A 14,551-nucleotide genomic window follows, 5' to 3' on the forward strand; every position below is an offset into this window, starting at 1 on the left:
CCTGGGTGGGTTCACTTCCTTGAGAAGACAGGGAAGCTCTTTCACTAGCAAGCAAAGCTGGATGATAGTGTTCTCACAGGAGTGAGGGTATGTCACAAGCAACAACGGGGTGGACTGAACTGAATATACAGTTTTATGGCTGATGAACTGTATAAAACTAGTCAAGGATTAGCATATTGGTAGTGATAATATGATTTCTTATTTTTTTTCCCAAAGGGTCCTAGTAATTATTCTGTCATCAGCTCTCTATATCAGATACATTTTATTGGCTGCATGCTACAGTCTTTCAATACATCTTATAGATTATAAAATTACAACTAAGTGTGAAATTGTATACCATGATTGCTTCTGCCCTCACTGCACATACATAATACAGAGTTGAAAGAAAAAAAAAAAAGCCCTCTTGGGGATGTTAAGTGGTTAGACCATACTCTACAATTCCAGTGATTCACAGCACTTGAAACTGAAACCGTGGATCAATGGGTGTGGGATGGGTGTCTTCTCTAGGCATCTCCAATATCCTCTCCTGGGATCGTTAGCGCTGGAAACACTGGAGATGCCTAAGTGGAGTACTTGGTTCTAGGCTCTTCCAGCCAGTTGAAATGGTTCAAGGAAAGCTCCATGGATGCCTCAGGGTAACTTGGAATCCAAAGAAAGGACTATGAGCTTAGCCCATGAATAAAACTATTTTCTAATACTTTGACGTGATCATCATTGACCTCTATATAGCTCATGGATGCTATTGAAACTGTTCAAGATGCAACAAATTTAACAGGTCCATCTTTGGAGCAACATAAAAGGCTAGAACTTGTTGTGAAATTGTTGCCCAGTGAAGTAGCCACAGTAGTTCCCCAAACTGAGTCAGCACTCACCCAAATGGAAGTAAAGAGAGGTGCTGATTCCTTAACCTCACTGAATCATATGAATACAATAAACCATTTGGAAAGTGTTCTAGTCTATTCTGCACAACAGATGCATGTCTGCACTTGGCAAAACCTTGTGCAACAGGTATGAATTGTGCACATTATTTACTACTGCTCTGGTAAGCAAGAGGCAAGAAATGTCACACACCGAACCAGTTTGGCTCAGTGGATAGAGCGTCGGCCTGTGGACTCAAGGATCCCGGGTTCGATTCCGGTCAAGGGCATGTACCCTGGTTGCGGGCACATCCCCAGTGGGGGACGTGCAGGAGGCAGTTGATCAATCTCTCTCATCAATGTTTCTAACTCTCTATCCCTCTCCCTTCTTCTCTGTAAAAAATCAATAAAATATATTTTAAAAAAAGAAGAAAAAAAAAAGAAATGTCACAGGTGCAAGGATTTTTTTTTCAATTTTGAAAACATTCTATTCACTGCTGCTGTTGTGCCCAAAAGGACTCTTACATGAGACAAGTTTACCTACAATAAGCAAGAATAAATGTAAAAATGAGATACAGGCCAACAACAGACAGATCTAATATAAAAATCCTATTCTTTAGCCTTGACCTCAGTTCTTTTCAAGATCAGAAAGTATGAGAGGTGATAGAGATCAGTCATTCTTCCATATTCTAACTTTGGAGGTTGTATATACTTAGTGATCATTATTCTGGAATCCTAGAATATATATACCTTCTACTCACTGGCTTGAATATTCAAACAATTAGCTGTATTTGTCTGAATGTACACTAAATGTCTTTATTTCAGGTGGTTAGAATAATCAACAAATGATTTGAGGCTAAAAATATTAGACAGACACATAAAGGAAAGGTGAGGAAGGAAGGAGAAAGAAAACAGAAGCAAAAGATTTTAAAAGATCTGTATGTAGTCAGGATAAGTGACTAATGGACGATGGAAAAAATAATTGCTTGCAATTTATATAAAACCATCGTAACCATAAAATACATGGTACAAAGGTAGATAATTATAAACAAGAAGATGGAAATAAAAGTTGTCTTAATTAAGAAAAACAACAGAAGAAAGAAATATGAAGAAAATTATGGAAAGTAGGAAGATGCATGCCACAAATATGCCAGATAAATGACATATCCCCAGAGGGAGAATAATGCCCTCCACTTGAGAAAGTTCTGTGACCTTGGCTGGCACTGCTGTTTCCTTGTACAATCACAGAAGGCATTCAATGTTGGTGATGATGATGAGGAGTTTTGAAGAATATAATCATGGACTGCAAGTGTTTTGGTGGAAACAAAATGATCATTCATGCCTGAGATTGTGTAAAATGCCTTAATTTTGGTCAACAACAATTTGAACTTTAAAAAAATAGAATCCCCAAACCTCCTTATAAATTCACAATTCTTCAAGTAAAGCACAGGGCTAGCATGTAAAAGCAAAGGCGTTCCAGAGACTCTTCAAGAAATGCTACTTAGTAGAAAATTATTGATTGTGTAGTGACATGATGTGGCCTACCTCCATGTCAAAACCAGCCTGCAAATTCAAAAAGCCACATGAAAGGAGATTTTAAGTAGAGCAAAGCATAAAGCAGTTTTCCTCTAGTGGGTCAGGTATAAAAATGATCACAATACACATTGCCTTGGAAGCACTAGCAATCCTACACAAATTAACATTGTATGATGTACAGATGGAAGGTGGAGAGAAAGCAAAAAACCACATCAAGGTGCCTAAGGATGCAAAGGCTCTGAAAGCTTCAGAAGTCTCACCTTTAATTGTGGCTACAATAAGTGCATTTTGCCACATGCTTTTAAAAGAAAAAAAAAGAAATGATCATTTTCTTAAGTGCTAAGAAACTTACTTCTCTTTCAGAAAATCCACCACTCTCCTGAAGTCAGCCACGCAGTATTCTCTCTTCATTGCCATGAGCACGGCGTCCGAGGCGGACTGCACCGGTATGTGCAGGAAAGCATACACACGGGGGTGATTAAGGACTTTCGCCATTTCCTGTAAAAATAGGGAAGGAGAAAACATTAATCACCTTAACATATCAGGGAATGGTTTCCCTCAGATCAGCACTCACATGGAAGCAAATAAACACAGCTGAACACAAACGAGTCATGTAGGCTCTCAAAGTGAATGTCACCTGAGGTGTGCTCTGATGGCATTTAGGAATTTAATACTCCTTTTGGATGGTTCCACTTCAGAGTTATTTCCTCACATGCACCATTTCTCTTAAGTGACAAAACAGAGATAAACTCATGTAATGCCTAAAGAGTAAAAATAATTTTGATATTTCAAAATAAACACTTCTCCTTTGCCTCATAGCAGCTTTATATTCTGCCTGTTGTATTAGCAGGAGAAACAGCAATACAGGGGTGGTTTAATAGCAAAAGTAGGTTTACAGTTGTGAGAATGTGAAACAAGTTTATTTTATTCCTGTATTATTATTAACTAGAGGCCCAGTGCACAAAATTTGTGCATGGGGGGGGCGGTCCCTCAGCCCAGCCTGCACCCTCTCCAATCTGGGATGCCCTCAGGGTATGTCCGGCAGTTGGACATCTCACTTGCAATCCGGGACCGCTGGCTCCTAACCATTCACCTGCCTGCCTGTCTGATCACCCCTAACCACCTCTTGCCTCGGCCCCCACCACCGTGGCTTTGTCCAAAAGGACGTCTGGAAGATGCACGGTCTAATTAGCATAATTCCCTTTTATTAGTATAGACTAGAGGCCCGGTGCACAAAAATTTGTGCACTCGGGGGGGGGGGGGGGTCCCTCAGCCCGGCCTGTGCCCTCTCGCAGTCTGGGACCCGTCGGGAGATAACGACCTGCTGGCTTAGGCCTGCTCCCGGGTGGCAGAGGGCAGGCCTAATCCCTAGGTGCAGCCCCTGGTTGGGCTCAGAGCAGGGCCGATTGGGGACTTGGGGCGCCGCCCCCTGTCATGCACAGAGCAGGGCGGATCGGGAGGTTGCGATGCCACCCTCAGTCATGCTCAGGGTAGGGTCAATTGGGGGGTTGAGGCACCGCCCCCTGTCACACTCAAGGCAGGGTCAATGGGGAGGTTGCGGCGCCACCCCCTGTCATGCACAGAGCAGGGCCAATCAGGGGGTTGGGGCGCTGCTCCCTGTCACGCACAGAGCAGGGCCCATCAGGGGGGTTGGGGCTCCGTACCCTGTCACACACAGAGCAGGGCCCATCAGGGGGTTGAGGAGCTCCCCCCTGTCACTCACAGAGTAGGGCCGATAGGGGAGTTGGGGCACCGCCCCCTGTCACACACAGAGCAGGGCAGATCAGGGAGTTGGGGCACCGCACCCTGTCACACTCAGGGCAGGGCCAATGGGGAGGTTATGGCTCTACCCCATCAAACACAGAGCAGGGCCCGTGGGGGGGGGGTTGGGGCGCCACCCTCTATCACCCACAGAGCAGGGTCGATTAGGGGGTTGAGGCGCTGCCACTGTCACACTCAGGGCAGGGCCGATGGGGAGATTATGGCTCTACCGTGTCACACACAGAGCAGGGCCTGTGGGGGTGGGGGGGTGGGGCGCCGCACCCTGTCACACACACAGCAGGGCCGATCAGGGGGTTGGGGTGCTGCACCCTGTCACACACAGAGCCACAGGGCAATCAGGGGGTTGGGGAGCTCCCCACTATCAGGCACAGAGCAGGGCTGATCAGGGGGTTGGGGGTGCCTTCCCCTGTCACAAACAGAGCAGGGCAGATAGGGAGGTTTTGGCCCCACCTCCTGTCACACACAGAGCTGCAGGGCGATCGGGGTTTGGGCGCTGCCCCCTGTCACGCTGATCCCGGTGCCGGGAGGCCTTGTGGCTCCGCTGATCCCGGTGCTGGGAGGCATATTACCCTTTTACTATATAGGATAGAGGCCTGGTACATGGGTGGGAGCTGGCTGGTTTGCCCTGAAGGGTGTCCTAGATCAGGGTGGGGGTCCCCACTGGGGTGCCTGGCCAGTCTGGATGAGGGGCTGAGGGCTGTTTTCAGGCTGGCGGGTGACTAAAGCTCCCAACTGCTCCTTTTTTTCTTTTTTTTTTATTCTGGGCCAGCTTTAGCTCTGGCTCCAGCTCTGAGGCCTCTGCTGCTGAAAGCAGGTATCTGGTTTGTTTGGGTTCTGTAATCGAATCACTGTATCAACTCCAGCTCTGAGATCCCAGCTGGCTGAAAGGAGGTTTCTGGGGTTTTGTTTAGCTTCTATATTTGTAACAATGTTTCAAACTGCAAGCTCAGAGGCCGGCAGCGGCAGGCGGGGAACTTTGGAGTCCTCCGTCACTGAAGCAAGCAAGCCGCATGTTAACTTCAAGCTGCCTGGCTGCTGGCCGCCATCTTGGCTGGCAGTTAATTTGCATATTGCCCTGATTAGCCAATGGGAAGGGTAGCGGACATATGGCTAATTACCGTGTTTCTCTTTTATTAGATAGGATTACTGCATCATTTTCCATATGAACAACTGTAAACCTGCTTTTGCCCCATACTGTAGTTAAGACAAACAGTTGGTGCCATATAATCCTGTGTACTTGAATAAAGTTTCCAAATTCAGGACACATCAACACTTTATTTTTTTAAATAATGAAGGAGAAAAATTAATCTATAACTCACCTGTTTCTTTTCTAGCTAGTTAATGAACATATTTTGTGAGAATTTACTATGCAAAAGGCAAAGAACCAGACAATGACCCTTGCCCTGGTCACTACTGACATCTGCCTTTTAAAACGCCGCCAAGTTTCAGAGAAGAGAAATAAGGGGAGAACAGGATGAAGAATTTATCTTGCAAAGTTAAGGAGAGCAAGTTTGAGTGAAACAAATTAGAAAACCCAGAGATTGTTTTAAAATTCCTCCAAGGATACAAAGGGAGGAGGAAAAGGAGTAATGAAAGGAAAATTGTAATATAACCGTCTCTGCAAACAATGAGAAATATGGCTGCTTTAGCCCAACTCCACTGTTCCAAGCAGTGTCCTCATCAGTAGGAGGACAGGAAAGGAGGTGGAGGTGAAGGGGAAAAGGAGGGATGGAGGGAGAGGACAAAAAGAATGCAAAGAATCCAATAGAGATACAAATGTCAAGAAAGGACCTTCTTTTTAATAACTTGCATGTGTCCAATGGTTTTCAGTTCTCAAAGTCCTGTACTTTGACATGTTATTTGATTTTACCCTTAGAACAATATTTTGAGGGACTTCATGGAGCCAAAGAGTCAGCTAATTCCATAGGGTCATCTCCTAGTTATTTAGGGGTAAGTCATGCATATATATCAAGCATGCCCTCTGTTTCTCCATTTTCTTTCCATTGACTATGAAAATTGGCATTTTTACCAAAGTGGAAGAGCAATTAAATCAGTCACCTTCTTGGTAGCAGCTTAGTTGTTTTAAAAAATCTGTTTGGCTAAGAAATTCAAATAACCAGATAATATTACTCATGGATATCTTTTATCTACCTTCACTACCAGATTTCATATATATATATGCCTCACTACATTTGGTTACTATTTGTTTAATGTACTGGAACTGGAGTGGAAGAATTTATTTAGCAGAAAAATAACTGATCAACATATTATCAGAAACTTCCCTTCGCAGAACTGTTACACTCCTTGGCTGGATATTTAGTCAGCAGGCCTTAGGGTAACACCGATCATGATATACCCTATAGCAGGGGTGGGCAAACTTTTTGACTCGAGGGCCACAATGGGTTCTTAAACTGGACCGGAGGGCCGGAACAAAAGCATGGATGGAGTGTTTGTGTGAACTAATATAAATTCAAAGTAAACATCATTACATAAAAGGGTATGGTCTTTTCTTTTTTTAGTTTTATTCATTTCAAAGGGGCCGGATCCGGCCCGCGGGCTGTAGTTTGCCCACGGCTGCCCTATAGTAACTCTGTTGGCTTTCTGCTATGGTTCTCTGCCTTTCACATACTTCACACCTGAATATCAACATTCCCAAATAGTGGGGGAAAAACAAAACAAAAAACTTGAAAAATAAAATTTCACTCTCAATATCTATGCCTTGGTTTTCTCATCTGTAAAATGGAAAACAGTGGTAATCTCTACCTCAGAGGGCTACTGGACTACTGTGAAAATAAAATAATCCAGTACATGCTTATATGTAACAATCAATATATAAAGGATCTAATCTTGCCCTAGATGGTTTGGCTCAGTGGATAGAGCATCAGCTGGGGACTGAAGGGTCCTGGGTACAATTCCGGTCAAGGCACAAACCTTGGTTGCAGGCTCCTCCCTAGCCTGGGCCCTGGTCAGGGTGTGTGTAGGAAGCAACCAATCGATGTATTTCTCTCACATCGATGTTTCTCTCTGTTTTTCCCTCTCTCTAAAAGTCAATGGAGAAATATCCTTGGGTGAGGATTAAAACAATCAAAAAAATGATCTAATCTTATTACTTGGAGAGTATGTAAAATCCATGGGAACACATTTTCATACAGATTAATGGAAACCCATCAATAAGTAGAACAGCTTTTCAATAAGCTAGTTCCCTTAACTAGTAAGTGAAGGAGAGGTCATTTGTATTGATCTACATAAAATAAAGGGTGTACCCAGCAAACATGACCACAACCAGAAAGGGTAGTGTAGTTTCTCTAGAAAGACACAGGGTGGCCTACGGCTATGAACAGGAACTCATTGGAGGAAGCCTGCCCTCTCACAATATGACCATTTACAAACTAAACCGTTAATAGGAAACAAGGAGGGTAAATGTGGTGGGTTTCCCCTTTGGATCTCAAAATAAGACTTCCCACTCATAACTTTATAATGGTAGGCACCAGAACAGAAAATAAAAATAAACTTGCCCTTCATTAAAGCCTATATTTTGCCTACTAAAAGAATCATGACTGAACATAATGTACCTGAAAGAAACAATATTTTTGTTTTGTTTTTTCTTCTATCCTGATCTCATTCAGCACTGTTGGTTCCAGATAACCTTTGACCTCTTCACCTGTCCAAATTCTTCTGTTTGTAGGTTCAGCTTATAGCTAAGGTTCTCTCATGCAAGGGATGACTTTTCCTCTGTGATTCCTCTCATATAAGAGGATGACTTTTCCTCTGTGATTCCTCTCATACAAGGGATGCCTCCTCCTCTGTGATTCCTCCTGTGTAACCTGTTCCTAGAGTTACCAAGAGCTCCCTTGCTTCTGCTCTGCAATATGACTGATTTCTAAGATGGAGCTGGGGTTACGCTTTCGTCCTCTCTCTGGATCTCTATAATGGGTGGGACTGTGTCAAGTGCAACGCCAAACTTATAAAGATATATAGGTTAGAACCACATCAGTATGCATAGAGAGAGGTCTAAAATATAATTGCTATTTGATAGGAAGACAAATTTTCAATTAGTAATTGGCTAAAGCAGCTAAACAAGCATGTATTCAAGCCGGCAAATAAGCATGTAATCAGCCTGTCTTGATTTTTGGAATAAGTTAAAAATTATATGTAAATATATGTCAATGTATACATAAGTAAAACTCAGACACTTTATTGGTTCTATTTCTAAAAGGAGCTTCAGACTGGATTCACAGTGTACTATCGTATGAAAATGATATACGGGGTCTAGGTGCATCAGAAAGAAAGGGGCACTTAGTCCAAGTGTGGCTAACAGAAGAATGGCAGCCCTGAGCAACCTGAGCTCCGACCTGGGCGAGAGCATGCAAACAGTATCTATTTTAATATAAAGACATTTATAATTTAAGGGCTGATGTATCAAGGCTGCTTAGAATACAGATGGTGACCATTTTCTATGTAGGGACCAGAGAATAGCTAACCAGATTACCAAAATAGTAGTGTTTCTTCTACCTGGTGCTTTTACATGGAGCTCTCCTATTACAAACTAGTAATGATCTCAAGATTTGCCACATTTTTATAAACGTAAAAAGCAAAGAAAAAATAATGAATTGAATGAAAACAGGCTTAATTTTAAAAAGCAACCCTGTGTATGGGAACATTTTTCTTTAAATGTTAAGTTTCATTTTTATTGCCCTCATCAAATTAATCATATTTGACCTAGCTTCGAATATGAACACTACTAGCTTAACAGAGTCCCTCAATGTGTGAGAGTTATAAAATGTATTAATACTTGGATTCAGATGTCTCTGCATTCACATTGATAATTACCAATCAGAAAGCCCTCTCAGATGATAGCTTTGTTAGGAAGTATATGCATATTTAAAATGCTGAAATTTAAATATAAAATGCTCTCATGTTGTTTTCAAGAAACCTAAGGTACATGACTAAGAAAGACAATACTTCAAAAAACAGAAACTACATCATTACCTTTAAGCATTTTAAAAATAGCTTGAGATAAAATTCGCATATCATAAAATTCACCCATAAAAAGTATTCAATTAAATTAAACTACATTGATAGGATGGCACAACCCTTGCCACAATCTAATTTTAGAATATTTTCATTCCCCCAAAACAAACCCTGTACCCCCTCGCAGTCTCTTATAGATATCCCTCAGTCTACAATTCCTTTCTCCCAGCCCTAAACAACCAACCACTAGTTTACTTTCTAGCTCTATAAAGTGCTATTCTGGACATTTCATATAAATAGAATCATACAATATGTCTTTTGTAGCTGGCTTCTTTTACTTATAATGTTTTCAAGGGTCACCCATGTTAAACTATGTAATTTATTTATTTTTTTCAATTAAATAGAACAGGATTTTAGAATTTATTGAATATGTCATTTCATGCAAAACTATTAGCTTGATTAGAAGAATGGGGGTAAGGCTATAAATGAAAAAGTCTCATGGTTCCCATTGTTTTTTGTTTTACTGTGGTAAAATATATGTAACATAAAATTCACCATTTTGATTGTTTTGGGGTATATAATTCAGTGACATTAAGTACATACAGAAGTTGTGCAATCATCACTACCATTCATATCCAGAACTTTTCATCATCCCAAATTAAAACTCTCTATCCATTAAACAATAACTCCCAATGCCTGCTTCTTCTTAGCTCTTTACTTTCTGTCTCTCTGAATGTCGCTATTCTAGGTACCTCCTATAAATGAAGTCATACAATATTTATCCTTTTGTGTCTGGCTTATTTCACTTAGCGTGTTTTCGAAGTTCATCCCTGCTGTAGCAATATTATTATTTTAAATATCACTTTTCCAGGCAGTTGGTAGGCAGTTCTAGTCTCAATGCCAGAGCACTTACACTTCTATTAGCACTTATTTCCCCATCCTGCAATTTCACTGTACATGCTCATATCCCAAGGGTATACTTGTTTGTCTGTCTCTCCCCATTTCGTTGATCAATGCCTTGTCCTTAAAATACTTAAATTATATAGTTGAATGAATGAATGACTGCAAGACCCAATCACTTACTCAACATAGAGGAAGTTCTACAAAGACTTCTAGCTAAAGGTCTAAGTAGCACAAAATGCTTGTGCTCCAGGACATCCTATTGCTGAAGTCACTTGCAACACTCCCAGAGTCATACAAGTCAAGATAAAGTAAGTCATATTTTAATCATTATTTCATTAATGACACTGCAACCGCCACTAAGTGAATTGCCAACACCTGCATTTACTCTCAGCAGTCTAAAAATATATGATCATTAGTGGCATCAGGAAGTGAATTCGGAGCATGAGAAGAGAGTATTTCCAATCCTATGTTCCAAATGAAAAGGGTTAGATATTGTGAACAGAAGCCAATTTAAAGATCTATAACTTTATTATAACAGAAAATTCACTTCCAAACTGCAAAGAGTTAACATTTTCAGTTATCTGCATTAAAGTAAGTTGAGACAAATGTTCTATTAGCTTTCACAGAAATGCTAAAAGGATTTCGATGTTTCTTTACCATCATCACTTCACCTCAGTGTCAGAGTCAATAAGCAGACACTATAGTATGGAGATAAAAGTACACATTAATACTAATGTCCAAATCCTAAGAGTTGTAATTATACACACATTTATTTTCAACTGATATTATTCGTTTTAGTTTTAAATTCTGATTCTGCTCAGCTAAGGCCAGGAAATCAGTAGAGTTTCTGTACCTGTTTATGGTCAAAGTTACATGAATCTATACATGCAAAAACTCACGAAACTGAACACATATAAAAGAGTCAACTTTACTGTCTTAATTTTAAAATGAAAAGGAAAACAGTAACAGCGGTGGTGATTCAAATATTATATAATATGATCACGTAAATTTATAGTAAACATATAGTTGCCTTTTTTCTCATTAAAAAAAAAAAAAGACTGAATCTACTAAACACTAAAAGAACAAATTAAAAAAAAAAAACCCACACACTTCCAATTGCCTGGTCAATTTAATGGGAAAAGTACAACCCAGTTAGACTGAGCATTCAGCTCAGATAATTCTATTGGCTTCTCTTAAACATGATATAACTAATTAAGGAATCTAATGGAAAGACAGATGTTAAAGATTTATTTTAAAATACTTAAAAATTCAATACTTAACTCATTTATCTATTGTATGATTATCCACAGTGAGGTTAGTTTTCGATAACTTTTTTTTCATGTGTTAGGCAGTACACAGTAGAAAAATGTTCTAGTACTGTAACTGCCCTAATTAGGGTTGTTTGGTATATAAAATTATGCAGCTAAGCAAATATTTATTAAACATTAAACTATGTTTCTGGGATTGGGAATACAAAGAGATCAACCTCCTCTGTATAAACATGCAAATACTCTGTGGGGCAATTTGTATATATCTCACCTGACCCCTCACTTGATGATCTAGGATATTTTTATTCTTTCAGTGGTAGCCTGTATCAGTGTTTGCCAACTATTCGGGTTTATCTTCTTGTGGGAGTGTTAGAATCACTGCTGCCTTATACTCAGGAGCAGCTGTGTGACATGCAAGAGCCAATGAAATGTGGGTAGAAGTGACAGTCTCTATTTCTGGGCAGAAGGTTTAAAGCCTGTGGTTCTCCATGTCTCTTTTTCCTCCCTCTTCCACAGTCTAAGTTCTGAAGTGGAGACAACTTAAACAGAGCTTCAACCAACCCATGACAGATATGTGGCATGAGCAAGACATACATTATTGTTGTCATAGCCACTGAGAATTTTAAGATCCTTTGCTATCCAGCATAACCTAAGGCATTCTACGAATTCATTGTCGGTTTATGGAAGATGAAACTAACACTCAGAGGCGTTGAAAACACTCGGTGCAATGAAGAGCAATAAGTGGAGTAACTGGATTAGAACCTATGTCTATCAGACTGCAGCGTCCTTTTCCTTAACCAACTTTCAATAAATACTGGAAGGAAATGCATGTTGATTACAAAGAACAGGGAGGAAGAAATTTACTCTTATATGGACAACAGGAGGTTTCACCCCAAATGGTATTAAATTCTAAATGATAAAAAATTTCCAGGCAAACTAAAACAGGCTACACATAACATACCCTAGTACGTGAGATACAAGACTGTATATTTTGTAAAATAAACCAGTGACCTGTCATATCAGTTCTGCCCTTTTCTTGCCTAATAATATCAATTATATATAGAATGAGAAAAACTAATCATAATTAAGACAGTCACCATCAAAAGAAAAATTCATTGTTCTCACTGTCACCTTGGAACAATTAGATTATAAAATTATATCTGATACTATCTAGTGGGTTTAGAAAAAGTGAGATGATTTTCAAAGACCAAAATATTAAGCTAATAATATTTCCTGACAACACATCTTTCAATACAAGCTCAATTTCTTGAAAAATAAAAGAAAACCTTTCTTCTAAGCAGGTCCCAAATTTCCCAGGCACTTACTCTCAAGGGGCTCATAATGCTGCCATATTAACATAACAGGAGAAAAAAATCTGAATATGAAAACAACAAACAAAGGAGAACCAGAGATAAAAATCATCAAAACATCTGAGAATCACTCCTGGAGAAGTTATTACTATTACAGCAATGTTGTCCCTGGAGCTAAGATGAGAGTGGGAAAAACAGACATGAAAGAAATGTCTTTGTTCAAAAAGAACATAAAATGAAAATAAAATTAAAAGGGGGGAAAAAAGGATGGGCTATTCTTTCCCCACTCCCAAATTTCATTGTAAGGAAGGAATTCTGAAAAGCCCTTTAAGAATTTGGTCTTAAAAGCATGGACCATAAGCAGTCATTTAATTAGAAAGATTATTTCAGGAACCACCAAAGCTCCCAGCGCTTTCCAAATCACATTAGTGGTGCAATAGTAATAGTAATCCTATATAATAAAAGCCTAATATTCTAAGTGTCCAGTCGTCCAGTCATCCATTCAATCAATCAAAGTGTAATATGCTAATGATATGCTAAGGCTGCTCAACCGCTCTCTATGATGTGCACTGACCACCAGGGGGTAGATGCTCTGACCGGTAGGTTAGCTTGCTGCTGGGGTCTGGCCGATCGGGGAGTGAGCGAGATGGGGCCGGACACACCCTGGGTCCCTCCCATGGTCCCTCTCCAGCTGGCCAACCTCCCACGTCCCTCCCTAGTCCTGATCGTGCACCAGTGAGATCCCTCGGCCCAGCCTGCACCCTCCCACTATCCAGGACCCCCTGAGAGATGTTGGAGAGCCAGTTTCAGCCCTACAGGATCCCACTGGTGCACAAATTCGTGCACCGGGCCTCTAGTAATAACTAATAATAATGATAGTTTAGCATCCTTATGTGTTAGACACTGCTGCGTCATACTCATTATTTCACTTAAATTTCTGAACAAAGCTACGAAGTAGTTTTGTTATTGTCATAAAAACCTAGTTAATATTAATATAGGAAGAGAACAAAGGGGAAGCCAGGCATTATAAGCATGGTCACCTGGGCTGTTTTGCCAGGAAGCTACTGCAAACCACTGGTCCATTCCCTGCAGATCACTGAGGGAAGGTGTCCAACAAAGGGGACATGGGCACATATGCATTGAAGTCAGGGTGAAGTAGGGAAGGTACTTGTATGTCAGTCTGGCCTGGGGAGCAATGAATTGACTAGGGGGTGGACCCCATCAGAAGCTCGCAAAGGAAGTTCCGGGTTGAAATCACCAAAGAATACCCTCTCTCTTGTTGTTCACTCTTGTATTCTCTTGCTCTGTGACCTGCACATACCTGTTCTCTCCATAGCTATATGGCGTTAAGCACCACATGGTACATGACTGTGCAGACCTCACACACAATGGACTGTAGCTGGTAACATGAACTAAAGTTACCCAGATGCTGGACTTTAATATGAAGCAGAAACTGGGCAGTGGCCTTAATTCTGGCCCTGCTGCAGACAAGATTGGACTTCTTCCATGGTCAGATAGACAGAGATGGGACCTTGGAGGGAAACCTCCTTAATTTTACATCATTACTAAAACTTTCCACAAAAGCCCATCCTCCCGTGGGGGCCTCAGGAAATTCTTTTCCTTGCGGCACCCCAAGAATTCCACTTCCACTGATAACAGTTTTACTCTCAGACTCCGAGAAGGTAACTACCTTACCCAAGGCACAATGGTAGAACTGAAATGTAAACATAGTCACCCTGACTATGGACAGGTACCAGAATATGCCACCCTAAAATATGCCTCACTGGCTTATGAATTATTTTGAGCTAAAGACCATTGGGAACCAACAGGCCCAGAAAAAACTTTAAAAACAGGGCTTGTGAGGAGAACCAAGATGGCGGCATAGGTTAACGCAGGAGTTTGCTGCTTTGAACAACTACTTCAA

The 14,551-nt window shown here is 40.8% G+C and overlaps 1 protein-coding gene across 2 annotated transcripts in view; it reads right to left on the bottom strand.

The window, feature by feature from the left end:
• The window catches only part of CDKAL1 (CDK5 regulatory subunit associated protein 1 like 1), a 686,928-nt gene that overhangs the window by 227,361 nt on the left and 445,016 nt on the right, over window positions 1-14,551 (bottom strand). For both annotated transcript variants that reach the window (XM_036348426.1, XM_036348425.1), the window contains one exon: window positions 2,746-2,891. In XM_036348426.1, the coding sequence (XP_036204319.1) occupies window positions 2,746-2,891 (146 nt within the window). The remainder of the gene's footprint in view (window positions 1-2,745; window positions 2,892-14,551) is intronic.

Source organism: Myotis myotis, unplaced genomic scaffold (assembly GCF_014108235.1).
Source record: "Myotis myotis isolate mMyoMyo1 unplaced genomic scaffold, mMyoMyo1.p scaffold_m19_p_2, whole genome shotgun sequence".
Lineage (NCBI taxonomy): Eukaryota > Metazoa > Chordata > Mammalia > Chiroptera > Vespertilionidae > Myotis > Myotis myotis.